General features: G+C 38.1%; 1 protein-coding gene and 1 pseudogene across 8 annotated transcripts in view; one reads left to right on the top strand and one right to left on the bottom strand.

Moving 5' to 3' along the window:
- Erc1 (ELKS/RAB6-interacting/CAST family member 1) overlaps positions 1-26,920 on the top strand; it is a 356,262-nt gene that overhangs the window by 105,105 nt on the left and 224,237 nt on the right. For all 8 annotated transcript variants that reach the window (XM_026788064.1, XM_026788065.1, XM_005365120.3 and 5 more), the window contains 5 exons: positions 1,693-1,860; positions 8,686-8,823; positions 12,186-12,326; positions 13,333-13,473; positions 19,674-19,867. In XM_026788064.1, coding sequence (XP_026643865.1) covers positions 1,693-1,860; positions 8,686-8,823; positions 12,186-12,326; positions 13,333-13,473; positions 19,674-19,867 — 782 coding nt within the window. The remainder of the gene's footprint in view (positions 1-1,692; positions 1,861-8,685; positions 8,824-12,185; positions 12,327-13,332; positions 13,474-19,673; positions 19,868-26,920) is intronic.
- Positions 9,593-9,683, bottom strand: LOC113458063 (annotated as a pseudogene).

Here is a 26,920-nt window from a genome sequence, read left to right as displayed (position 1 = left end):
AAAAATATTTATTTATTATGCATACAATATTCTGTCTGTGTGTATGTCTGCAGGCCAGAAGAGGGCACCAGACCTCATTACAGATGGTTGTGAGCCACCATGTGGTTGCCGGGAACTGAACTCAGGACCTTTGGAAGAGCAGGCAATGCTCTTAACCACTGAGCCATCTCTCCAGCCCTCATTTTTCCTTTTTATTGGCAATAAAATTCACACTTCTAGACCTGACACTGTTGTAGACCTGCTTTTAGCCTCCTTTCCTGTGACTTCCTTCCTGTCCTTAGCTTTAACCATTCTGTGTATAGCTTCTTGAGACGTTAGCATCTCTTCTGATCATCAGTATTTATGGTACCTTCACTCTGAAAGGTTCTCTTGTTATCTTCCTCATCAGCCAGCATCTGCTCATCATTTATAAGTTGTCCAAGCTTCTCTAGTATCCAGTCACAGACCTTCAAGCTGAGTTATTTTTTTTCTTAAACTTATGTATTTAGTGTATGTGTGTGGAGGTAAGTGTATGTGTACGACTTCTGAGAGCCAGTCCTCATCTAATGTGTGTTTTGGGGATTGAGCTTAGCTTGTCATGCTTGGTCATTTCCTACAGGACCTTCTCTCTGGTCCCTAGTCTGTATTTTTAGAAAACATTACTTCAGTTTAGTGTTCCCTATAAAACACACGCTCCCCTGCTACTCTCTTCTCTATTGGTTCTAATCTCTGCTGAAGGAGGGGAAAAACAATTGTCCTGTGTTCCCAGTGACCAGAGTAGTATAATTTTCTGGTACATAAATATGACAATCATTTTTTCCTCCTTACAAGTCTTTTATTGACTTTCATTTGCAAACAGGATAAAATTAAGTATCGTATTTGGCAATTGGAGCCTTTCTGTATATCATTTTAGTCCCTTTTTTTTCTTTATGCTCAGCCATCTCAAATGAATCTATTAGAACATGCTTTGTTTGGTGTTTATGTTTCAAAATATTCTTTTTCCTTCACTAGATTACCTCTGCTTTCTGTTTCAGATTTAGTAAAGGTCAATTTGTCATTTAAAAACCAAGCTAAATGTTGGTTCTTTCAACAGTCTTTCTGACTGATATGTTTTTCAGAGGAAGACTGCTGATTCCTGTACACTGCCTCTGTGCTTTGTATTTGATATCCTTTGAATGCACTACATTTGGAATGTTTACGTTCTAATCATTTCACTTCTTATTGTAATTTTAAAAATAAAGTAATGTAACTCCCCTGAATCCAAGTTTTATTTTCTTTAAAATATGGGCAACTCTATTCCAAGGAATTCTATTCTGTAACTAGTCTTTCTCTGTCCCGCCATTCAGCTCCCAAATAATGGCACACAGACTTATTATTAATTATGAAAGCTTGGCTGATAGCTTAGGCTTGTTTCTAACTATTTCTTAAAACTTAAATTACCCTATTAATTTACTTTCTGCCTCATGGATTTATTATCTTTACTCTGTACTGCCCATGACACTTTCCTGCTTCCTCTGTCTCTGACTGGTGTCTCTGTGTCACTGCCTTTCTTCTTTCTAGTATCCTTTCTGCCTCGAAAATCCTGCCTAGGTATTAGCTGTTCAGCTTTTTATTAAACCAGTCCAAGTGTCAAATCTTTACAGTGTACAAAAGATCATTCCACAACACTATTCCTCTCCTTTCTGTTCATTGTTTGTAATCTTCTGTTCTTAGGTGGATGCTCTTCGATTGCGTTTAGAAGAAAAGGAGACTATGCTAAATAAAAAAACCAAACAAATTCAAGATATGGCTGAGGAGAAGGGTACACAAGCTGGAGAGATACATGACCTGAAGGACATGCTGGACGTGAAGGAACGGAAGGTCAATGTTCTTCAGAAAAAGGTAAGGCACAAGTGTTCTCTGCACAGTGGCCCCTTGTGACATAACCTTCCTCTGAGCACTCTGCCAACCGACCACTAGAGCTGCTCTCCTTCTGTTTAGATTTGCAGAGTACTCGGAACCATTGTTGCGGGAGGTAGATTGCTAAAACTGCTCTACAAGTTCAGTCTTTCATGAACTCAGCGGTATCACTATCTTTTAGTAGGATTTCTCATCCTGTTTCTCAAAAGTGTTTTAGCAATTGGCACAATATTTGGTTAGCTAACCTACCTCTACTGTCTTTAATTGGAATAGAAATCTATGAATAGCACATAGATAATCCATTTCATTACTTAGGTGACTATTTTGAAGAGTATAGCTTGCGCCTGTAATAAGCATATAATGTACGAGGCAGACTTGGAAGCTGAGCTGGTTTACTCTATCCCTTGATTGTAGCACTCCTTTTGAGTTAGTAACTTGCAGTATGGAAGACTGACTGACATCTTTGGCCATTATTTGAAATGGACCTATTTTGGAATAAAAATAAAACTACTAATTTTTTTTCTAGTTTTTAACTTATATAAAAGCTGTCCTTGATGCAGTAGCTATAGACATGCCATTTTTGGTTCGTTTCTGCTGAAATAATAGATTTGCAATGTTTGACACTTTCCTAGTTTATTGTTAATTTGCTAACAGTCACCAAGGAAGAACTTTCTTTGCTGACCTTGGCAACGATTTAGCTTTTTTATTTGAAGAAGATCGTGTGCTGTGTTTTCAGTTATATTCACTTGTTCTTATTTCCTTTTTGCTATTGTAAAACTTTGAACACTCTAAATATTGGTTGATTGTTTCGTTAATGCATACTAATTTGTTGTTTGGTTTTTGACTGTATGCACGAATGTCTGTTAACATAGGTTTTGTGACATATTTCAAAACTTACGTTTTAGAACGTCTATTTTATTGGTCTTTGTATTCAGTGGCTTTTTTTCCATGTTTTCATATTTGTGGCATGTATTAATAGCTATTCTTTTCATCATAATTTTTTAAATTTAGTGATGACTAGCTATTTGTGGTTACCATTTCCTCATTTGAAATTTAGGGTCTGTATCTGTCATCATTGTTGTGTGACACTATTCTTGGAAAACTTGAACAAACGTCTGCTAACCTCAGAGAGGGAACTGATGATAAGCTAGAGTCTCGATAGGACCAAAGTCCACCTGGGTGAACTAATGAGTTTTACTGGGGTAAATGCAAGAGTTTTACTGCAAGAATGTGGGTGAGGGATAATTTTCAGGAGTAGAAATGACTCAAACACAGCTGCATCACTAAAAGCCTACCCCAGCACAGTGGCAGTTCATGAAAGTTAGAAACCTGGAGCACAGTGTGCAACCTGCAGGTGGCTCAACAGTCTAGGGCGTCTCTTCCTTATGTTCAGTTGGTCTGAGCTTCTTCCAGCACTGTGCTTGTCTTTGTTTCTTCTGGCCTCTTTGGCTGATCTGCTTCTTCCACGCTACTTTGTCTGAGCCTCTTCTAAACACCTCAGCTTTTCTCAGTCTTTCCCCAGCAGTCCTGATTCATATATAACGTTGGGTTCTGCTCAGTTTCAGGGACTGTCTGAAGCTGCTTTGATTTGTTCGCTTTCTGTTTTAACTAGTTTTCCTGGAGGACGAAGTGTGTCACCTCCTCTTAGAACATCCTGTTGTTTAATCTTTCTGTAAACAACTTTTGAGAGTTGGTTTTCCCTTCCACCATGAGGATTCCAGGGATTGAGCTCTGATTTTAAAGGGTACTTAAAGGGCACTTGCCCCTATGCACTGAGCTGCCTTGACAGCCTCTTATATTATATTCTCCAAAAATTCCATTACAGCTTTACTTGTGAATAATATAGACTCGGAAATTACCTGGCCTGTGAGAAAATTATAACCAATTCTCACTTAATGAATTAGACTTCAGTGAATGCAGCCATCTTTATTCTCCTGTTAAATTTTTTTTTAGGAAAGAAATAGAATTCAGTGTCCTTTCTTTTAACCCTCAACATTTTCAGTAAAAAAAAAAAAATGTAAGAAACTTGTCTACAGAGGGCTACTGTAATTTAACTTTCTAGGAAGAATTTAGGCATCCCTGCAGAGATATTTTCTGTGTAATACTTAGCCCACATTGCTTCTCAATTAACACATTATTCTATGATCAAGGACAATAGGCAGTGGTTTCCATTGTCGCCCTGTTCTTTGGTATTTGAGTTCTCTGGGAAGGTATCCCAGGAAGTAATTGGTACTTTGACATAGTGGTGGCTGTGGTAATAGCCAGCTGATTAGACCATTGACTGAGCTGTCCTGTTCTCCTGGGCTGCACTGCCCCTCAGTCTTCCAGTTCTTAGTACTATTCATATCTGTATACATTTGTGTAACCCTGTGCTCAGAGAATACAGGAGGCAATAACAGATCTCTAGGGTTTACGGTGTGACTTTCAACAGACTTCTGTTTAGATCGTGTAACTAGAAAACTGAAAGCATTGGTTCACACACATGCTAGGCACTGAGGTCATAAATGCAGTCACACCATTGCTATTGCCTCAGGCTTAGTCTTTTAGCAATGTGAGTACATTAAGCTGTGCAAGTTTTCAAAAAATATTTCTATTATTTTGTATATGTAAATGTTTTGACTGCCTGTATGTCTACATATTACATGCATACCTGGTGACTGCTGAGGCCAGAAGAGGGCATCATATTTCCTGTAACTGGAGTTACAGGCAGTTGTGAGTCACCATGTGGGTGCTGGGAATCTGGGTCTTGGAGAAGATCAGTCAGTACACTTAATTACTGAGTCTCTCCAGCCCCAGCTGTGCAAAATTTTAACCTATGCTAACAGAGTGTAAAAAGAATTTCAACTGTTTCCATAATTGCTTCTTAACAGATCTTGACAGGCTGCTATTTTGGTCTCACCAAGTTTTGCTTCTTTTTATCCAGCTCATTATGTAAAAGGTCTTAGAATGCAGTGTTCTATACAATGAATAAATCCGTTAGGAAATTCCTTTCCTTACAATTAAATTATATCTGGGTTGTAGTCTTGTAAGGGTCATACGTATACTTCCGATATACAGTGATGCCTTCCCCTCACCTTTTTCCTTTTTAGTTTTCTGAAGCTAACTATGATCTGAAAATATGAATGGAAAATTCTAAAAACTTGTAAATTTATAATTATGAACCAGTCTCAGGAGTTTGGTAAAGTTTTATTTGTCCCATTTTGTCTTACAAAGGACTTGAATTATCCATTTGTCTAGTGTATTTGTACTGTGAATACTGTTGCCTATTGGTCATTTACGAGGCCGGTAGCTATTGCCAGATAACTGTTTCTCACATCACTTGTGATATTATAATATTGTGTTGAATTAACCTTTTTAATTCCTGATGACCCCCAAAGCACAAAAGTAATGATGCTGTAGATTTTATTATAGTATATTGTAATATTCTGTTTAATTTTCATTATTATTATTTTTATATGCCCAACTAAAAGATTACACTATATCATGGTTGTATGTGCAGGGAAAACCATAGCAGTATGTATTCATTTGGAAACTGAGTCTCAGACTCATGGCAGTCTGCTTGTTTCTGCCTCCCGAGTGCTGGGAATGTTGGTTTGTCTCACCACATATGCTGCAAATTGAGTTTAAAACTATGTTTAAGTATCTTAAGATTGTGTTGATCTTCTCCCCCTCTCCAGTTGATATTGGAAAGTATTTGCAGAAAATGAAGTTCAGGGCCTTTCTGATTGATTGGCTTCATCATAATAATTTAATTGGAGGTATTGTTAAAGCAGTTGCTCAGGTGCTCCAGGTGGTTATAGGAAGCGCTGTGAGATTTCTTTGGTAGAGAAAGTCTCTTCTTGGTAGGGATTAAGGCTTTGAAGGCAGAGTACTGAGTTCTAGCTGACTGGACTTATGTGGATTTATGTCCACTCAGTCAGATGTGCTGGTTCCTGACAACTGTACAATGCTGATAATAACTAGAATAAAAGATGCTGGTAAATTTGTGGCAGTCTGTAGTTGGTATGTAGATTTGATGTTCTTCATGTATTATTGCATTTAGTTTTACTTTTCCTCTGGCATCAGTTTTTATCACTATAAAATCAGGTAAGGCGAAGGCAGCCTTGTATATATAATACAATATTTTATTTCCAACTCAATGTGATGAGTAGAGAGGTTGTTTTAAGGAATTAATCTTCCTAAAGTAACTAATTTAAAATATTTCTATTTTAGTTCACCCATGTTAGATTTTCTCTTTAGAATAAGCTTCAGTTCGTTTGACCATTGCAGAATTCTACTCATGCAGAAATTCGATGCATGCTTAAATAGGTACTCACTGGTTTTGTTTGCAACAAGTAGAGAGTACATAAAAAGCCACAAAATGACAACCTGAGCTGGATCTCTGGAATTCACATGGTGGAAGGAAAGAACCAACTCTAGCAAGTTCTCCTCTGTTCTGCCTAAACACACGGAGGCATAAGTGTACCAACAGACCTACTTAAATAAATTAAATGTAAAAAAAAGTCCTTGGGATTATAAAATGGCCCACCTTCTACAACAGTTTGTCTGGATACTGTCTACAGTGTGGGAATGTTAGACAGAGGGATGAGAGTTAATCCTACCGCTTGGAACAGTGTGTCCACAGTGTTTGTGTTTTTAGGCATTCTCTTGAAATACAACCCAGACTGACTTTGACCTCATGATTTCCTATAGTAACTAGAAGTACAAAGCAGAAAGTGAAATCATGCAAAAGTGATAGACTTCTGTCCTTGTCAGTTCTGTAGTCTGCATGCCTGTCAGTAAAAACTGCCATCTTGGCTGGTGGTGGCGCACACCTTTATTCCCAGCACTTGGGAGGTAGAGGCAAGCAGACCTCTGTAAGTTTGAGGCCAGCCTGGTTTACAGAGTGAATTCCAGGACAGCCAAGGCTACACAAAGAAATGTAGATGGTTTCTCTGTGTCTGAGTATCCACTCCCAAATAACCATTCAGAGGCTTATTATTAATTACAAACACTTGGCTGAGAGCTCAGACTTGTTACTATGTCTTACATTTTAAACTAACCCATGTTTCTTATCTACACTCTGCCCATGGCTTCATACTTTTTCTCAGTATGGCAAGTCAGCTCCTATTCCCTGTATCTCTTGAGGCTCCTCAGACTCTGCCCTTCTTCTTCCTAGCATTCTTTGCCCCGAAAATCCTGCCTAGCTATTGGCCAATCAACTTTTTATTAACAATAAGAGCAACACAGTTTCACAGTTTACAGAAGGATTATTCCACAGCAGAGAAAATATGTTTCATAAAAATAAAAGAACCCCCCCAACCTAAAATTTTTTTGTATGTATACTCTGTTATAGTAAAAACCCAGCAAATTTCTGCATGAGTAAAATTTTGTGATATAGCATCTTTTTATTTCTAAAGTCATAGAAAAGATTCTAATAACATCATACTAATAAAAACTCCCAGTTAATGGATAACGTCTACCCATCTTTATATCCTCCTCTAGCTCCTCTCTGTCCCCTCCTGGTCAGTGTGTACTGGCTTTTTTTTTTTTTTAATAACCTTTTCTTATTTTCTTGCTCTGTTTGTGTCTGGCTAGCTGATGACTGCCCGGCTTCTTGCCCTGGGCGTCTCCCTTGTGCCCTCCTCTCCCTTCTTGTTCCTTTCTTTCTTCTTGAGCCTGGATTTCTCCTCCTCTTTCTTCTCTCTGCCTAGCAGCTCTGCCTATGCCTCTCCTTTTTAGCTATTGGACAGTTAGCTTTTTATTAGACCAAAAAAAAAAAAAGTAATCCTATTTCATGTGGACTAATTACAGTCCTTCAGCAATACTGTCTTCACATTGGGACTTTCCATCTCATAAGACAATTTTGTCTTCTTTTGTTAAGGATTTGCTTATTTGTTTTTGCGGGTTTTTTTGTTTGTTTGTTTGTTTGTTTGAGAGCCAGGGTTTCTCTATAGCTTTGGAGCCTATCCTAGAACTAGTTCTTGTAGACCAGGCTGGTCTTGAACTCACAGAGATCCGACTGCCTTTACCTTCTGAGTGGTAGGATTAAAAGCATGCGTTGCTACCACCCGGCAAGGGTTTGCGTATTTGTATATATGTCCTTAGGATACTTATCTTTTCTCTGTGGTGGTGCAAAACTTTGACTGTTGTAAGGTGTAGCATGAATAATAAAAACCAGAGACAGCTATTGGGGTCCAACCTGAAAATCAGAAAAGCAAAGCAGCCAGCCACTAAAGAGACCTTTTATCTCTACCAAATCCATTCAGACCAAGTGTACAAGATCCTGTCTCCATGAATCCTCAGACTTCACACTCTAGTTGAGTTCCTGTCTCTTCCCTGTTATATTTTTTTCCCTGCCCAGCCGTATTGCTCCTGTCTCCCCCTCCCTAGTGCTAGGATTAAAGATGTGTGATTCCCAAACATCTTTAAAGGGGTCATCCACCACCACCTGGATCTATTTCTGGATCGAGTTTATAATCTTATATAGCCTAGGGTAGCCTTGAACTCACAGAGATTCCCTGCGTCTGTCTCCTGAGTCCTGGGATTATAGGTGTGTGCTGGCCTCTAGTGGTTTAGCTTTGCAATCTGAATTTGAGACTAGTTTTATTTATTAAAATACAGATGAAATACCACTACAGTAAGTGTTTAGTGTATAATTTTAAAACAAATTTAAATTATTTTTACAGAGAATTCTCTCTCTCTCTCTCTCACACACACACAGACACAGACACACACCACAATTTGTTTATGATTTAAATAATTGTTATTGGGCCTACTTCTACCTCATAAATGACTTTTTTTTCTGAAATGCATGTGTTTATTCAGATTGAAAATCTCCAGGAACAACTGAGAGATAAAGAAAAGCAGATGAGCAGTTTGAAAGAGCGAGTCAAGTCTCTGCAGGCGGACACCACCAACACAGACACAGCGCTAACGACCTTGGAGGAGGCTCTTGCAGAGAAAGTGAGTGATTGGCTTGACCCTTCCCAGACCTTTGTGTTCTGCTTTCTCATTATTCTAAAACTGGCTACAAACACAGAAGAAATCTTTTCATGGAAACAGTTCTTGGCTGCTGATGTGCAGAGTGGAAAGTGGAAAGACACTCTAGTTACTGTTAGATACTAGCACCAACTACTAGGAAAGATTGGTTGTACACCAAAGACCATCACCACATTTCCAATAGAATCAGCATATGTTCCCTATTTTGCTGCTTTCAGAACGAAAAGAAAATCCATTACTTAATAAAATGTGTAGAACATGGGACATTGATTATCAGGATTCTATCCCAGACTAGCTCTCCTGTTACTTAACCATCCCATGGCATTTTCATGGCTTTTATTCATGAATATTACACCTTTACTACTTTTCTAGTCTTGGCATACTCCTAAAATGATTTTTAATTTTATTTATTTTTATGTGTATAGATGTTTTGTTGACATCTATGTCTGTGTATCACATATACCTTGTGTCCCCAGAAGTCCCTAGAGGCCAGAAGAGGGTATTGGATTTCCTGGTATTGTAGCTGCCATGTGGGTGCTAAGAGTTGAATCTGAGTCCTCTGGAAGAGCAGTCAGTGCCCACCTGCCCTCCCACCTTTCTTTCTTTCTTTCTTTCTTTCTTTCTTTCTTTCTTTCTTTCTTTCTTTCTCTCTTTCTCTCTTTCTCTCTTTCTCTCTTTCTCTCTTTCTCTCTTTCTCTCTTCCTCCTTCTCTCCCTCCTTCCCTCTCTCCCTCCCTCCCTTCTTTTTATTGTCATCTTTGCACAGGGGCCATACTAATCTTTGTATTATTCTAGTTTTAGTATATGTGCTGCCTAAGTGAGCACCAGTCAATACTCTTAGTCACTGAATCAATTTCTCTAGCCCCTTGACTTTTATTACTTTATTTTACCTTTATGATTTAAAGGAATGGTTAAATGAATAAGTGGTCTGTACCATCCTAGAAGATATTTTAGAGAATCTCCTTATGGTGATTTTGTTTTTTTTATTGTTCTTTTATTTGTTTGTTTTTGTTTTTGGAAGGTGACTTGTTTTGTGATAGAGGTCTCTATAGTGATATTTTATTTGTATTTTAATAAATAAAGCTTGTCTGAAGATCAGAGTGCAAAGCTAAGCTACTAGAGACCAGGCAGTGGTGGCACACACCTTTAATCCCAGGAGACAGAGGCAGACAGACCTGTGTGAGTTTAAGGCCATCCTGGGCTATACAAGATTGATCCTGAAACAGATCCAGGTGGTGGTGACTGACCCCTTTAATCCCAGTGTTTGGGAGTCAAACACTTTTAATCTTATCACTAGGCAGGTGGAGACAGAAGCAATATGGCTGGTTGGAGAGAGGAATATAAAAGAAAAGAGACAGGAACTCACTGGAATGTGGAGTCTGAGGTTTGGTGGAGACAGTGCTGTCTAGGCAGTCTGAGGATCACCCCTTCAGTGTGAGCATTGGTAGAGGGAAAAGGTCTCTCTAGTGACTTACTGGTCTGCTTCTCTGATCTTCAACTTGAACCCCAATATCTGTCTCTGTATTTTTATTATTCATGCTATATGTCTCATGTGCTGGCCTCAGGCTCACAGTATAGCTCAGTGTATTAGTCAGGGTTCTTTAGAGGAACAAACTTATAGACTGAATCTATCATCCATCCATCCATCTAATGGGAATTTACTGGAATTACTTGCAGGCTGTGATCCAGGTCGGCCAACAATGACTGTCTATCAATGGAAGGTCCAAGACTCCAGTAGTTGTTAGTTAATTCTAGATGTCTCAGCTGGTCTTCAGTAAATGCCAGAATAGAATAGTGTAGAATAAATAGACTTGCTAATGAGAGTGAAAGCAAGCAGGCAGAGAGAGAGCTAGCTTCCCTCCATGTCCTTTACATAGGCTACTAGCAGAAGGTGTGTGGCCCAGATTAATTCAAAAGAGCTGAATTAATGGTGTCCCACCTCAAAGATCTGGATTAGAACTGGGTCCTTACACTTCAAATTATTTAATTAAGAAAATATGTGCCCAGCCATTTAGGTTTTAGTTAATTCTAGATGTAGTCTATTTGATAATCAAGAATAGTCCTTAACACTCAGGGTGGTCTTTAGCTCTTGATCCTCTTATTTCCAGTTCCCAGGGTTGGAATTAAAGGGTTATCCCATCATGCTGTACTTTCCTTGGGATATTTAACTGGATTCTTTTCAGAGGCATAACGCAACATTCCTTAGGTCCTTTGGACTCAGAATACTTTGATCTGTTGCCAGAATGATTGTGTGTTCTGTGAGTATGTTTAGAAATACTACCCAGAAATATAATAAATTCCTTTAGCTTTCATGCTTTCTGAACACCTGGAAGAATAAGTTTAAATTTTTCTACCTCATCTTTGTCCTCCTTTATGTTAGATTATTGTATTGTAGCTCCCCTCCCTCCTTTTGATATATGAGTTATGAGTAATTTCTGTGGCTGTGTAGGTAGTGTGTGTCAGTACCATTATAGTGAAGAAATATGTTACTTATTGTCCTAAGGGCATACACATAAATTTTTGTGACTTGAAAATTTAATTTAAATGGCAATATTTCAAGAGAGTACTTTAGTGATTCAAGAGAATACTTTAGTGATATCTAATAATATTTGAAGTGATATAGGAAACTACTCTTGGAATTTAAAAATAAGCAAAGTTGGACATTTATTGGTTACAAAAGGAGAAATTAGTTATTTGAAAAGTTAATTTATAGCACAAACAATAAAAACCCAGAGACAGATATTGGGGTTCAACCTGAAAATCATAGAAGCAAAGCAGCCAACACTAGAGAGACCTTTTCCCTCTACCAAATCTTCATACAGAATGTCAAGATCCAGTTTCCTCAAACTTTGCACTCCACTGAGTTCTGTCCCTTCCCCTTTATATTTTTTTTTCCCTGCCCAGCCTTATCGCTCCTGTTTCCACCTCCCTAGTGCTGCGATTAAAGGAGTGGGTTCCCAAGTGCTGGGATCACTTTTGTGTGAGCTCTGTTTCTTTTTTAGATTGATTCAGTCTTGTGTAGCCCTCAGTTGCATTGAACTCACAGAGCCTTTTTGCCTCTGTCTTCCTAGTCCTGGAATTAAAGGTGTGTGCTACCACTCCCTGGCCTGTATGGCTGCCTAGTATGGCTGCTTCGCCCTCTGATCCTCAGACAAGCTTTATTTATTAAAACACATATAATATACACTATATAAATTCTTGAAGAGCTTACCATTGCCTTTTTAGTAGATGATAGAAGAAATGACTTTGGTCAGAGGAAGCAGAGTATGCTACATGATGTAGGTACAAATGGTAGTTTCCTCATGACTTGGTGTGCTTTCTTTTTAGGAACGGACAATTGAACGCTTAAAGGAGCAGCGGGACAGAGATGAGCGCGAGAAGCAAGAAGAGATTGATACCTACAAGAAAGATCTTAAAGACTTGAAAGAAAAAGTCAGCCTGTTGCAAGGAGACCTCTCCGAGAAGGAGGTTAGGATTACCAAATGGAGTTACTCAGTTTGCTTAGTCATCGCATTCTGTGTATCTGCGGTGTCTGCACAGCGCAGACAAGCAAGAAAGATTCTTAGTATTTTGTGGAAGGCTTTCTAGTTGCCTAGGAAGCTGTGAGTGCTACAGTAGACTGCTTATCACTTCTTCGTCCGTTACGACCCTGTTCTCTGTTTTAAGAGTTGGTTTCTTATGTGATACCAAAGCTGCGTATCCTAGAGTAACTGCAGCCATGTTTTATAATGAGAGACACTGCTAACAGTACAAGTAACAAAGGAAGAAATCTAATTATAACCGTTGTTAGAAACACAATCACCTATAACTTATGTGACTTCATGGTTTTGATCTTATTTTTGAATAATCCTGTTAGTATAATTTAAATAGCTAAACAGTTGAATGCTGTGTGATGAGTAATCCAGCAGATTTGTCTAGTAACTTTAGGAAAATTTCCAGAAGTAAGTTTCTACAAGAATTTCCTGCTGAAAGAGGGGGGGGGGAATCCCCATTCAAATTAGTTAGTTACTAAGTTTGGTTACTTAGGTTCTCAAAGCTCAGTTTCTTTTATTTTGTGAAAATAAGTACATTAAGTTAGAGCTCTTGTTCTATTTTGCGACAGGGCCTCCTCTATCTCAGGCTGGCCTTCCACTTCTGATCCTCCTGCCTTCACCTCCTGAGTGCTGGAATTACAAGTGTGTTCCATGCTGGTTTACGTGGTGCTGAAAATTGAACCTAGAACTTGATGCATGCCAGGCACGCTTTTTACTGGAGCTGCACCCCAGTCATTTCTAGGACTCTTTATGTCACTGTCCATTTAGTCCTGAGGATCAACCTTATTTCAGTTAACGTCTGGAAGCTAAAGATAATACGTTTTTATAGCTCATGAATGTTCTTGAAATGGGAACTTTCAGATGCTATGACTAACAATGTGAAAAATTAAATCTACATTTTATTTCACAGTATTCATCTAAACATGTCTTGATGCTTTCAGGCTTCTCTCTTGGATCTCAAAGAGCATGCTTCTTCCCTGGCTTCCTCAGGACTGAAAAAGGACTCACGACTCAAGACCCTTGAAATTGCTCTTGAACAGAAGAAGGAAGAGTGCCTGAAAATGGAGTCACAGCTGAAGAAGGTTGAGGAGCTCCCATTCTCACTTTGTTTGCATAAGAACACTGTAGATAGCTCTGAATCCTTCCTTCTTCCCTCCTCCCTCTCTCTTTTCCTCTGAGGATCATAGTGACACTACAGATTGTACAGTTATTTTCATTTTTCTTAGTGGGTTAGTGATGTGTTTGGTTTTGTAGCTGTGACCAAACACCAAAGATACACATTAAAGTAGAAAAGATTTATTTGGATTTACAGTTTGAGCGGTTACAGTCCATGGTTGGATGATTCCATCGCTTTTAGTCTTCAGTGGGACAGAGCATCATGCCTACCAGAAAAGCAGATAGGAGCAAGGACAAAATGTTCCTTTAAGCTCATGGCACTAGTGAGCTACTTCCTGTACTGAGATCCTGAGTGTCAGTCTCTCCGCAATACCATCACATTTTGGTTCTATGATTGAACCACAGATTAGGTCAGTGCTCTCCTGATTTACCCACTCACTTCCCAGTCACCCCAGTTCTGAACATTGCATTGGCAAGTCAAGCCTTCAGCACATGAGTTTGGGAAGAGGAAGACTTTCATTCCCGAGAGACAGGTTCTAGAAGGTTCCTGCAGACTGCCCTTTGCTTATCCAGGGCTGCTTCCTTTTCTTTCGCTTTTACCACCACTGTAGCTTCTAACGATCCCAGTTTAGTCTAGAATTTTGGTAGTGCGTTAACATCCTGGCCTTTCACTAGGATCTTCTTTCAAGTCTGTGCTTAAACTGTGTATTTTCTTTCTGTTTAGCTTGACAATTTCATAGAATATATTGTACATATTGATTACTATCATATTCTTTCTCCTTTTCATTCCTTTTACATAATTGCCCTGAGTCCTTTTCTCACAAGCATGTTTTTGTTTTGTTTTCACACACTGAGTTTAAAGCTAAAAACACCTTGACCATAAGCAACCTAAAGAGGAAAGGGTTTATTTTATATCGCTTATCATGAAGGTAAATGAGAGCAAGAACTGAGGCAGTAACTGAGAAAGAAGCCATAGAAGCATGGCTTACTATGCAACCAAGAACCATCTGCCCACATGGTGACATTGCCCACATAGACTGAACTCTGCCATATCAATAACTAAGAAAACACTTCATAGACTATAGGCAGTCTCGTGGAGGCAGTTTCTCAACTGAGATTCATTCTTCCCAGATGATTCTAACTTGTGTCAACAAACCAGCACACCGGGCTATGTGACCATGGTTTGTATTGTTCACTGGAACATGTTGAGCTCATCAGTGCTGATTTGCCACTCCTCTGGATCATAAGTTAACCAGGCTAGGTCAAGGTCACAGAGACCCCTCCACAATCTTTGATTGACTTGACAGCAGGCTAATCTCATGGAGGCCCACTGCTGGCAGCCACTGCTACATGAGTTCATGATTACATTGACTATATCATGCATCTTAGAAGAAAGCATCTTATAGTTTTTCTCCACATATCCCAGTCCTTACATTCTTCTCACCTTCTCTTGACCTGATCCTGAGAGGGGGTAATATGAGAGTCTTGTTGAGGGCTGAGCACTCAGCCATAACTTTTTTTTTTAATATCTCGATCAACCATGAATCTTTTGCATTTTGCCACCTTTCATTCCAAAGAGAAGTTTTTCTGATTAAGACAGTTGTTCAAAGCCACCCTGTCTCCAAAACCCAGGAGAAAAAAAAAAAAAGAAGAAAGAAAAAAGACAAGTAGTATTTATATGTGGGTATAATTAGAGGTATTTAGAAGGCAACTTGGCATTATGTCAATTTAGCTAACCAAGAGTATAAAGTTACCCCTTGGATCTAAGACCTTCTTAACTCTGGGTTCTTTAACTGTATTTATAGGATCAGGCATGAAACTCAGTTTGTGGAGTGGGCTTTAAAATTTACCAGAGAGTGCTTAGTTTCCCCCATATCAATAGTGCCACCATTGCACCAAGGAGGCACATAATTGCCTGGCTAGTTGGTATTGTAGTTAATAGGGTTCTCGGCTGGGTAAGACCATTGCTGCCTTTTATCACTTAGTAGCCTGCAGTGATCTCTGTGAGTTCAAAGCCAGCCTGGTCTATAAGAGCTAGTTCCAGAACAGCCTTCAGAGCTACAGAGAAACCCTGTCTCAAAAAACCACACACACACACACACACACACACACACCACAACACAAAACAGAAATTTGGCTAGCGAAGAGGCCACTTCCAGCTCAGTTTCGGTTATTTCTTTCATTTGTCTTTTTGCTATGTGTAGGACTAAGTACTATGTTGAATTGTAACACAGATACCCTTGTCTTAATCCTGATTTTAGTGAGAATGTTTTGAGTTCTTCTGCATGTAGGATCATGTTTACATTTGTCATACATAGCTCTTACTACGTTGAGATAGGTGCTTCCCATGCATAGTCTATCAAGAAAGTTTTTATCATGAAAGGATGATTTCTCTTCTGTTCACAGTTTTTTTTTGTGTGTGTTTATTTCTTTTGTTGTTTTATTTATTGAGACAGGGAGGGTCTCTATATCTTTTGCTTGTCAGTAACTTGTTTTTGTACCTGTACCTTCAGAGTGTTGGGATTTATAGACGCATGCTTCCATGCTTGAGGTTTACATCTTGAATTAAATATTTTACTCTATTTGCCAAGTTAATTAATTAATTCATTTATTTTGACATGTATTCCTACTATATAAGTTCATTGTCCTGCAATTTGCTATGTAGATCAGGCTGGATTGAAACTCACAAAGTTCCACCTCTAGCCTCTCAAGTGCTAGGATATATGCTACCATGCTCAGATGTAAAACTATTTTAAATAAATGTGTGTAACACTGACTTGGCAAATTTCTTTTTGAGTTTATATTAGTTTTATAAAGTTGTAAAAGTCTTTAAGGTGATTTAATATTCTTGAAATTTCATTTTAAAGTGTAAATGGCCAGGCAGTATTGGTGCATGCTTTTAATCCCAGCACTTGGGAGGCAGAGGCAGGCGGATCTCAGTGTGTTCGAGGCCAGCCTGGTCTACAGAGCTAGTTCCAGCACAGTTATGACAGAGAAATCCTGTCTTGGGAAACAAACAAACAACAAAAAAAGTATAAATGATCTCAACAGAGTTTAGATATAAGTGTCTCTGATATAAAATTTGTTATGATATTAAGAAAGGGTTGATAATTTTTTTTTTTTTTTTTACTTTTTACATCCTTGTAGAAGATTGACTTTCTTCTCAGTGATTCTTTATTCTGGATCATTGACTCCTGAGTTATGTTTAACCTTGAACTTCTATTTAGCTACTGGTCATTTTCCTCCTCGTCCCCAGTCATTCTTCTTTTCCTACCTTCACTCTTGTGGACTGATTTATTTTATTTTACTTTAAAAATATACTTTAAAGGTTTATTATTAGGGTTGGAGAGATAGCTCAGTGGTTAAGAGTATGTATTGCGCTTTTAGTGGACCTAGGTTTGATTCCCAACACCCATATTGCCGGGCGGTGGTGGCGCACGCCTTTTAATCCCAGCACTCGGGAGGCAGAAGCAGACGGATCTCTGTGAGTTCAAGACCAGCCTGGTCTACAGAGCTAGTTCCAGGACAGGAACCAAAGCCACAGAGAAACCCTGTCTCGAAAAAAAAAACAACAACAACAAAAAAAAAACCAACACCCATATTAGGCAGCTCCCAGCTACCTGTAATTGCAGTTCCAGGGGATCCAATACCACTGGCCTCCATCGGCACCTGCATTCACATGCACTAACAGGCACACATGCAGATGATTAAAAACTTTTTAAAAAGATTTATTATTGTTATTAATGTGTATATTTGTGTGTTAGTACATGTGGATGTGGGTGCTTATAGGGGCCAAAAGATGGGTATTGGGTTCCCTGGAAGAGCAGCAAGAGCTCTTAACTGCTGAGTTATCTTACATACCTCTTGGCTGTTTCAAAGCAAATAGAAATTATCCTGAATACGTTATACAATTTCATTTGTTAAGCATTTTTCTGGCCTGTGTCAGTTAACAGAGTGGGTGCTGAGGATGTGGTGGTAGACAATATAGAACTATCCACTGTCTTCAGTGAATTAATAGTCTCTGTTAGCGAAAACAGACACATACCCAGCAAAGCTTAGCAAATCAGAGTCTAGGGTAGAGAGGACCCCTTCTATGGAAGTAGTATGTAACTAACCAGTGACCATAACCTAGCATGTGTGAACGCCAGGCCAGTAGTATTTATAGCATAAACAATAGTTAGAATTAAACGTAACAAGATTTATCTCCATGGCATTGATTATCAGCTGTTGTTGATACTTGTTTATTGTCTTTTGTTGCCCCATCCCAACCTCTTTCTGTTTCCTCTTTCCTGTTATCTCTTTTGTGTATGTGTGGATAGGGGGGTGTCTTTATTCATTCCTGCTCTTTATTTACACCTCACCTACAGTGAGCATTCTGTGAAATAGCTCCTGTCCCCCCTGCTGTTGGACACACTGTAGTAAAAGAGTCTCCATAGCCCTCCTGTCCATGCGAGAATGACCATCAGGAGTACCCCACCTCATTCAACTCTGGCAAAACAGTATGAGAAGAGCTAATTCAGAGAGTTGAAAAACAATGGTGTCTATTTATTCTCCAAGCTGGTGTTTCCTAAGTAACTTAAAGGTTACATTAGTAGGTGTTGAAGAGATTAAAATCCCCCCTGCTGGGAATGGAACCTTAAACAAATGAACTTGGTGACATATTCACTCTGAAAATGTAGATAATACTTTCATGAAAGATTTAACTTAATTTACACAAACTTTTCTCATTTACTTATGCTACTTTGTGTTGTGTTTTCCTAAAATATTTTCTGAAGAATTTATTTTCCTCTACTATTTTTGAAATATTTTGAAGATGTAATATATTTTCTACTTATTGGATAAAAAATGTGATGTCTTAGTCTTTATCTTCTTATTAAGTACATTCATTATATATACATGGCTTTAGAAATTAGTGAGAAGGAATATTTTGGTTTGCTGAGAGCCTTTTGAAACTTGGTCCTCAGTTGGTGGTACTGTTTTGGCAGTTACAGAACCTTTTAGACTTGAAGTCTGGATGGCAGAAGTAGGTCACTGAAACCCTTGGGTTTTTAGGTCTTAGCCAGGTTCTACTTGTAACTGAGCTTTCTGCTTCCCCTCTGTCCCCAGCATGCCACAGATCATGCCGTGTACTTCCAGCTCCTACAACCATGGATGGAGCCCCAGCAGCTACTCCTTCTCCTTGATAGTCTATACCCTTAAACCATGAGCCCAAAAAATCCTGTCTTCCCTTAAATTTCTTTTCTCAGCTATTCTGTTAAAATAATAAGAACATTAATACAATGAGTAATTTGAAAACTAATTTGTAATTTTGTAATTTGCAGTACTTTAAAATATATTGGACTTTATTAGATGTCTTTTACAACAGAATATACTTTTTCTTAGTTTTTAGAGTGGGCCTTGCTTTCTAACTTCATTTGTCAATCCCAGGCTATCTTGTAAAATTCTGAATTTTAGCGAAATATACTTGAGAGAAACTGTTCTTTCTTTCTTCCTCCCTCCCTCCCTCCCTCCTTTCTTCCTTCCTTTCCTCCCTCCCTCTTGCTTGGTTGTTTCCAAGACTCACTGTGTAATTCTGGCTTTTCTAGAACTCACTATGTATAGTCTAGGCTGTCCTGGATCTCACAGAGATCCACCTGCCTCTGCTTCCCAAGTGCTGGGATTATGCCCAGCTCAGAGTAGCTATTTTCTTAACCCAGTTTCATTTGCAAAGCATTTGTTTGTAGCTGTAGGCCATATGAGTCATACATTTGGCAAAGCCACATATAGGAGAAGGAAATTAGGTTAGGCCTAAAGAAATGAGTCTCAGCATTGATGTAAGAATACAAAGATCAGAATTTATAGCCCTCCAATATAGTTTTCATTAATCTCAATGAAAGCGTCAGTTGGGTTATGATGAATTTTGACCTCATAATAAGTGTTCCAAGATGAAATAGTTTTTTTTAAATAAGAAATCCATTTGTAAACTAAAATAATTCCTACCCATTAATTATTAATCTTTCCCCCATGTAATCCTTAATTAGAGAAAAGCTTTAGAAACTGAAGATTAGCCACTAATACTATTTACATTGAAATATAACTCGTTCTTTGGGCATGGTTTGCTACTGCCTCTGTACCTGTATTGGCTAGACTTTAAAATTTTTAATTTTTTAATTTAATTTTTGGGTAGGCACATGAAGCAACACTGGAAGCCAGAGCCAGTCCAGAAATGAATGACCGAATACAGCAATTGGAGAGAGAGATTACCAGGTACAAAGATGAATCTAGCAAGGCCCAGACTGAAGTTGATCGCCTCTTGGAAATCTTGAAAGAAGTGGAAAATGAGAAGAATGACAAAGATAAGAAGATAGCTGAGTTAGAAAGGTAAGAGAAAGAAAGCTAAGTGGGAATCACTGGGGCAGAAAAATTAAAATGTGTTTTTACAACTTTTCATGAGATGCTCTTTTCAATATTATCTACCTCTGGATTAGATTATTCAGTGCTTTTTACTACTTTATTAACTTTTTCTAAGTCAGTGTACAAGCCGGGCAGTGGTGCCTCATGCCTTTAATCCCAGCACTCGGGAGGCAGAGGCAGGCGGATCTCTGTGAGTTCGAGGCCAGCCTGGTCTACAAGAGCTAGTTCTGGAACAGGCACCAAAGCTGCAGAGAAACCCTGTCTCGAAAAAAATTAAAAAAAAATAAAAAATAAAAAAAAATAAGTCAGTGTACATTTTTTGTTACAGTGCCAAAAAGATGACATAAAAGGGGAAAAGCGAGAAACTATTACTTGAACATCACAGACAAGAGAAGATATTCATTGATTAAAGGCTTTTTCTCTTAGCTATTCAAGAGAGTGCAATGAGATCCTTGGCTTTATCATTGTTCTGTATAATGAGTGAATGATCCTCAAGTCTAAGATGTTGGTATTTTACCCTAGGCTTAGAGCTCTGCTTCTGAACTGTTGCTCTTTTGGACTGGGGGTTTATAGAATGAATAATTTAGAGTGCTGGAAAGCAAATTATTGTATCAGTTCACTCCTGAGAATTAGGAGGAGCATTATGGTGATAACGTAAGAGACTCATAGGTGATTCCTATCAGGTTCAAAGTTTGAAATCTTCACAGTGGGTTTTATTTGAAAGATAACTGTATTGGGGTATATTTCGTCTTTTATATTGAAGATCAAGTGTATAGTCTATTATTACCATCTTCATTTCAATGGTCTATTTAACATAATCTCACAATACACATAAACACCTTTTCCAGTAGAAGTTCAAAGTCACCATATTCTTCTGGACACCCCCAAAGATTGATAGTGACCAGATGAAGTCACCAATTCACATACATCTTTAGAAACTTGTTTTAGGAATAATTTATTTTCATTTTCTTCAAAGCTAGAAAGTATCAGAGATCATCTTTAAATTGTTCACTAAGATTTAAATTTTGAGAGTTAGTAGTAGTCTTGATATTTTCCATTTAAGTTACCATTTTTTGTATTCTATATCCATAGACTTTGATTCCTTCAGTGAACCAAAAATGCAGATAATAGGATCTCATTCTTGCCTATACATCTCTTTAGTTTGATATTAACTCTCTGCATATTCTATTTTTCTTGATTATTTATTTGTTCATTTTTGTTTGTATGAGTGTTTTATCTACACATATGTCTGTGTACCACATGCATGCCTGGTGCCCTTGGAGGTTAGAAGAGGTCATTGGATCCCCTGAAACTGGAGTTACAAATAATTTTGAGCCATCATGTGGGTGCCAGGAATCTAACCTGGGTCTTCTAGAAGAGCAACCATTCTTTTTAACCACTGAGCCATCACTCCAGCACCTTCAATGAAATTCTTTAAATCTAGATTTCAAAATTACTAGAGCTTCCAAGAATATAGATTGTGTGCAGTTTTGTTCATCTTGATCTTTGAACATTTTCCCTTCCACAGCAGGTTTGTGCGTACATACCTGTCTCTGTATTTACATGGTTCAGTTCATCTTTGAGGGAAGCCAGTGCTGACACTAAAGCAGGAACCTGGAGGCAGAAGTCAAAGCAGCGATCATGGAGGAATACTGCTTACAGTGACTTATCCAGTTTCCATTTTTATACAATCCAGGACCACCTGTGTGGGTGGTCTTGCATATCCATTATTAATCAAGAAATTGTCACACAGGCACGTCTACATGCTGATCTGATGGAGGTAATTCTTCATTCGAGGTTCCCTCTTTCCAGATAACTCTAGCTTGCATCACATTTGGAAACAATAACCACATTCCTAAGGAAACCAGATCCTATAACTGAAATTTTATTTTCTACACTTGGCATGAATTTCCATGTAGATTCAAAATGAATAAACTTTTTCTGGAGTTTAATTATAGAGAAAAGAAATGATAGGAATTAGATGGAATTTTTTTCAGATTTCAGAAGGATTGGTTTTGCCTGCCTTTTCAGTCACTAAATACTTATAAGTTTGTAATACCTAGGAGCATTGTTGTCTGTGCCTTATGTTATGTTTTGTTTACAGCTCTATGTTAGTTGAAATTAACTTTTCCAATATCTCACCAGTCTTGTATATGTTCCAGTATTGCTGCTCCTGGAAATGGTCCCGATTTGTTTAGTAAATTAGTGTATTTGTTTCTGGTAACTAAGTATGCATCAGCATGTAATGCATCAATGATTTGAGAGAAAGAACAGGAAGCTCTGGGTAATCTTTTTTTCTGTGGAGAAATACTAGCAAGAAGAAAGGTGGTCTCCTCTTTCTCTTGGATAGTCGCATGTCTGAGCAAGATGCATAGAACTGCTGTGGCTACCTTGTCTCACCCTAAGGTGAAACCGACATCCTGCGGGTGGCAAAGTCAAGAAAAGCATCTCTCAGAAGAACCAGTACAGATACTCTGAAATCCACATGAAAAGAGTTGAAAGAAGTATTTAACTTATTATTTCTTGCAAAAAGAAAGGAATTATGAAAGCTTGGAAGGCCACAATCTAGCTATCTTTTCTCTAGTAAAATACTGAGACTCCTCTTGAACTTTATGGAGTCCAGAACACACACCATATTCTCGATTCCTTGTCTAGGAGCTTTCTGACATTAAAAGATGAGGGAAGGACTCATTACTGCATCTAAGCAAACTCCTACTTTATCTCAACTGATTGTTATAAATATTACAAAATATATTTTTATTTTGGAAACAAAGTGAAATAAAACTAAGAAAAGAGAAAAGAAAACTATAGACAGAACTTGGAAGCCAAAGAAATTATTTCTGAAGCTCCCATATCTAGACAATATCCTTTCCTATTATTTAAGCCAGTTGAGATTGATATTTATTTTAGTGGTCTAGAAGTCTGGCTCCCTGACCACTACGCAGAGTAACTGATTCTCAGAATGATTCTTAGGAGTAAGGACTGAAAGATTTCTATAATAACTTCACACATTATCTGAGAGTCATTTTCCTTTCATTCTAATTCTCTTGTCCTAATTGTCTATAATTTCTTAATTCTGATTCTTTAGTTCCAATTCTGTAATTCTACATCTCATTCTAATTTTATGTTTCAAGTCTTTTCCCAGCTATGTTTACCTAGCTTAAATGTACTGTTTTTCAGGAGGCTTGAAGCAATAATAAAAAATTACAAGAGTTACATCCCATTGTTCAAAAGCACATTCCTTTGGGTAGGTAATAAGTGCTGAGCCTTTTCTCATGGCAATGCAAAGTTTCAAGCCTTCTGGAGTGAGACTGTGACTCGAGAGTGGGGGCACAGTGCCCAGTGAGACATGCTTTGAGACATAAGTCTTTTATCAGCCAGACTTGACAAGTGAAGAATTGACAGGACTTTTTTTAAAAATTTATTTATTTATTAAAGATTTCTGTCTCTTCCCTGCCATCGCCTCCCATTTCCTTCCCCCTCTCCCAATTAAGTCCCCCCCCCCCAGCCCGAAAAGCAATCAGGGTTCCCTGTCCTGTGGGAAGTCCAAGGAACCCCCACCACCATCCAGGTCTAGCAAATTGAGCATCCAAACTGCCTAGGCTCCCACAAAGCCAGTGCGTGCAGTAGCATCAGAAACCCATTGCCATTGTTCTTGAGTTCTCAGTAGTCCTCATTGTCCGCTATGTTCAGAGAGTCCAGTTTTATCCCAGGCTTTTCCAGACCCAGGCCAGCTGGCCTTGGTGAGTTCCCAGTAGAACATCCCCATTGCCTCAGTGTGTGGGTGTACCCCTCGCGATCCTGAGTTCCTTGCTCGTGCTCTCTCTCCTTCTGCTCCTGATTTGGACCTTGAGATTTCTTGACAGGACTTTTTAAGGCTAGTTTTTCACCTTGGTTAGACACCTGCAAGTCTGACCTCGTGCCAAACTGTGAAGTTTTCAAACTTGCAATCTATTTTTAAAAACCTTTAGTCTAGTTTGAACTTGCTCTGAGGTAAAATGAGCTAATTGTGTGCAATTTGTCTTAGACTTAGGAGAAATTGTTATTTTCTTGTATTAGTCTGAGTAAAAGGAAAAAAGCAGCCTTTTAAGTGCCTTACAGCTCTGATAGGACAATAGATCTAGTTATGAAGCATAGCCTAGTATGTTTTCTATATATCAAAATTACACAGATTAATGAGGAGTCATCTTCCTGACCACCCACAGATATATTTGCCCATAAGATAGAGATGTAATCATGAGATTGCATATACATATCACATGAGATTACATATTATAGTGTAAATATTGGAAAGATACTATAACTGTCTTTGCACATGTGAATCTAAAGACAGGAGTGGTCTGTATGTATTCATAAGCCTTGCCTATGAATTTCCTCCATCAGATTAGTTGATCATCTGGTGGATTGATTTTATAATTGTCAGCTGTCAACTGTTGTAATTTTATCATGGCCCGCAACATCTCATCATAAATTATGTTGTAATGTTCTATCCAGATCACCCCCCCCAGCAGAAACAAACAATTTGAACAAATATAAAGTGTGTGTCTTTTTTGTTGTTGTTTTTTATCTTGTTTAAGCATGGTAATAGGACATGATGATACATGCTTATAAACCTAGTACTAGCTGAGACAAGAAGAATGAGAGAGTTCTAGGCCTGTCTCGTCTACATAAAAAACATAGTCTCCAAAGACCTCCTAAACAAACAAAACTCCAAATGACTAACCACCAAACAAAACAATAAACCTAACAAAAGCAAAAATTAGAACTGAAATGCCTAGAAGTAGAAACCATATGGTGTCATTCTGTAATTGGGGTTTTCTCTACTCAACCACTTTGGAATAATAAATAATATCAATACTGTTTTAATTACTTCTATTGGGGCCGAGGAGATGGCTCAGTGGGTAAGGTTGAGGACCTGAGCATAATCCCAGTAAGGAAAAAAAATCAGGTGTAGCCATATGGGTACCTAGAACTCTAGCACTGTGGAGAAGGAGACAGAAAGGTTACTGAGAGTGGCGCTTGCTGTCCAGCCAGTGTAGCTAAAACTTTCTATCATAACTTGCTTTCTGCATCTGGTAAACTATAACTATAGCTATATAATCTTCAACTCCCTCAGAGACCCAATATGGAAATAATATTAAATATTAGACAACATATGGAAATAATATTAAATGAGTAAGCAGAAAGTGCAAACTAGCAACTTCCAAAAAATGAAAAATGACAGAAATAGCTGGCTGTCTGGATAGCCACCCAAAGTTCCTCTGCCACATTGGGGCATGTATCTTTGGCCTACAGGCCTATATCTGATGGACTTTTCTGTGAAGCTGGGTATTCTGAAGGGCTGTTCCTCCTTGTCTTGAAAATGTCTGGCAGTCACTTTCTTCTGTGTCCTGCTTGTCAAATTAGGACAGCATACTTTCAGCAGTTGAGGCAGGGCATTTTCTTGTCCAGCAGCTAGCTTTTGCCACAAAGAAAGTAAATCCCATGTGGAGTCTCTTCAGTGTCCAGTATCTTCTCTGAAGGAGAACAAACATGTCTCAGTGTCATAAAAGAAAAAAGAACTTATGTTACTAAAACATCTTAAATGCCATGTTCTGTAGATCTCTGAAGTGTTTGAAGATGATCTATCTAAAATATATCGTTGTTTGACCTTGAAAATTGTGACTATTGTGACTACAAGTTCTATTATAATACATGAATAATTACTAACCCTGTATTTTTATTATCCTAAACAGTTGGTAATAATAATTTTCAAGGACTAGAGATTTGAATTATATTGTTAAATGAGTTATATTGGTACAATACCTTGAACAAGAGTTGAAATACATGTACAGTATGTTCTAGCAAAATTAATCTCAAATTTATATCAATATGCAAAATTTGTATACAATACACAAAAGTCTAATCCAATGTAAAAATATTTAAAATCAGTTGTTGTTTTTGAAAAGTAGATTCAATAATCTACCTTTTTATCTTATATCTATATCCTTTTTTTCTTTTCAGAGTAGATTCAATAATTGCCCTTTTATCTTATATCTATATCCTTTTTTTCTTTTCAGAGTAGATTCAATAATTGCCCTTTTATCTTATATCTATATTCTCCATTTTTTTCAGAATAGATTCAGTAATCTACCCTTTTATCCTATCATATCTATAGCCTCCTTTTTTCATTTCAAAACAAGAACCTTGAATCTAATTTCCTTTGTTTGATTTTTTTTCCCTGATCATTACCAATAATGACTTGAAACTAGCCCCTCTAAAAGCAGTGACAAATATCCATAGTCCATTGAATGACCCAAACCACTCTTAGGAATGTGGGTGTTGTATTCTTAAATTTACTTACTGCTGTCTGGGGGTGATGGTATCTTTAGGGCATCCTGAAAGGAAAAAAAATTGTATTATTTGTCAAGTCCTGGGAGAGGAACAACAGCTGTATCATTTTTTTGTCTAGTCTGTGCCTAATGGGAAAGTTCAGTTCTTGTCTCAGGTCCTGGCTAGAGTAATCTGTTAGGCCGGACCATCCTAACTAGCTACTCTGAAATTATTCTGAGCAGTTTGTAATCCCAAACTGATCTTTAAGTGGTGATATTAGCTGAATGGCACCATATAAGCTAGGTGGAATTGTTGTGGGGCCCCATCTTTGTCCTGGAGACTTTGGAGGTTACTGTAGGGAAATCTATTGTTTGTTGTGGAAAACTTAAACATTATTCATATCAAAATGGAAAGTTTGAATTTTGATAGATATGTATTCAAAGAAAGGTACCATAGAGGCAAAAATAGGTAGGGGAGAAATAGAATTTTTGAAAGCAGAGTCTTGATAATCTCAGTCCCTAGATTTTTATCTTCTTTTCCATACCAGGTGACTCTCTTGATATGATAGAGAAACTCTGAATTTTTCTTTTAACAACATGCTTAGATTTAGAGAAGGAAGCTGGGCGGTGGTGGCGCACGCCTTTAATCCCAGCACTCGGGAGGCAGAGGCAGGCGGATCTCTGTGAGTTCGAGACCAGCCTGGTCTAC

The sequence above is a fragment of the Microtus ochrogaster genome, unplaced genomic scaffold (assembly GCF_000317375.1).
Source record: "Microtus ochrogaster isolate Prairie Vole_2 unplaced genomic scaffold, MicOch1.0 UNK1, whole genome shotgun sequence".
NCBI lineage: Eukaryota > Metazoa > Chordata > Mammalia > Rodentia > Cricetidae > Microtus > Microtus ochrogaster.
Note: the sequence above shows the minus strand (reverse complement) of the source record. Positions and strands in the feature narration are given on the sequence as shown.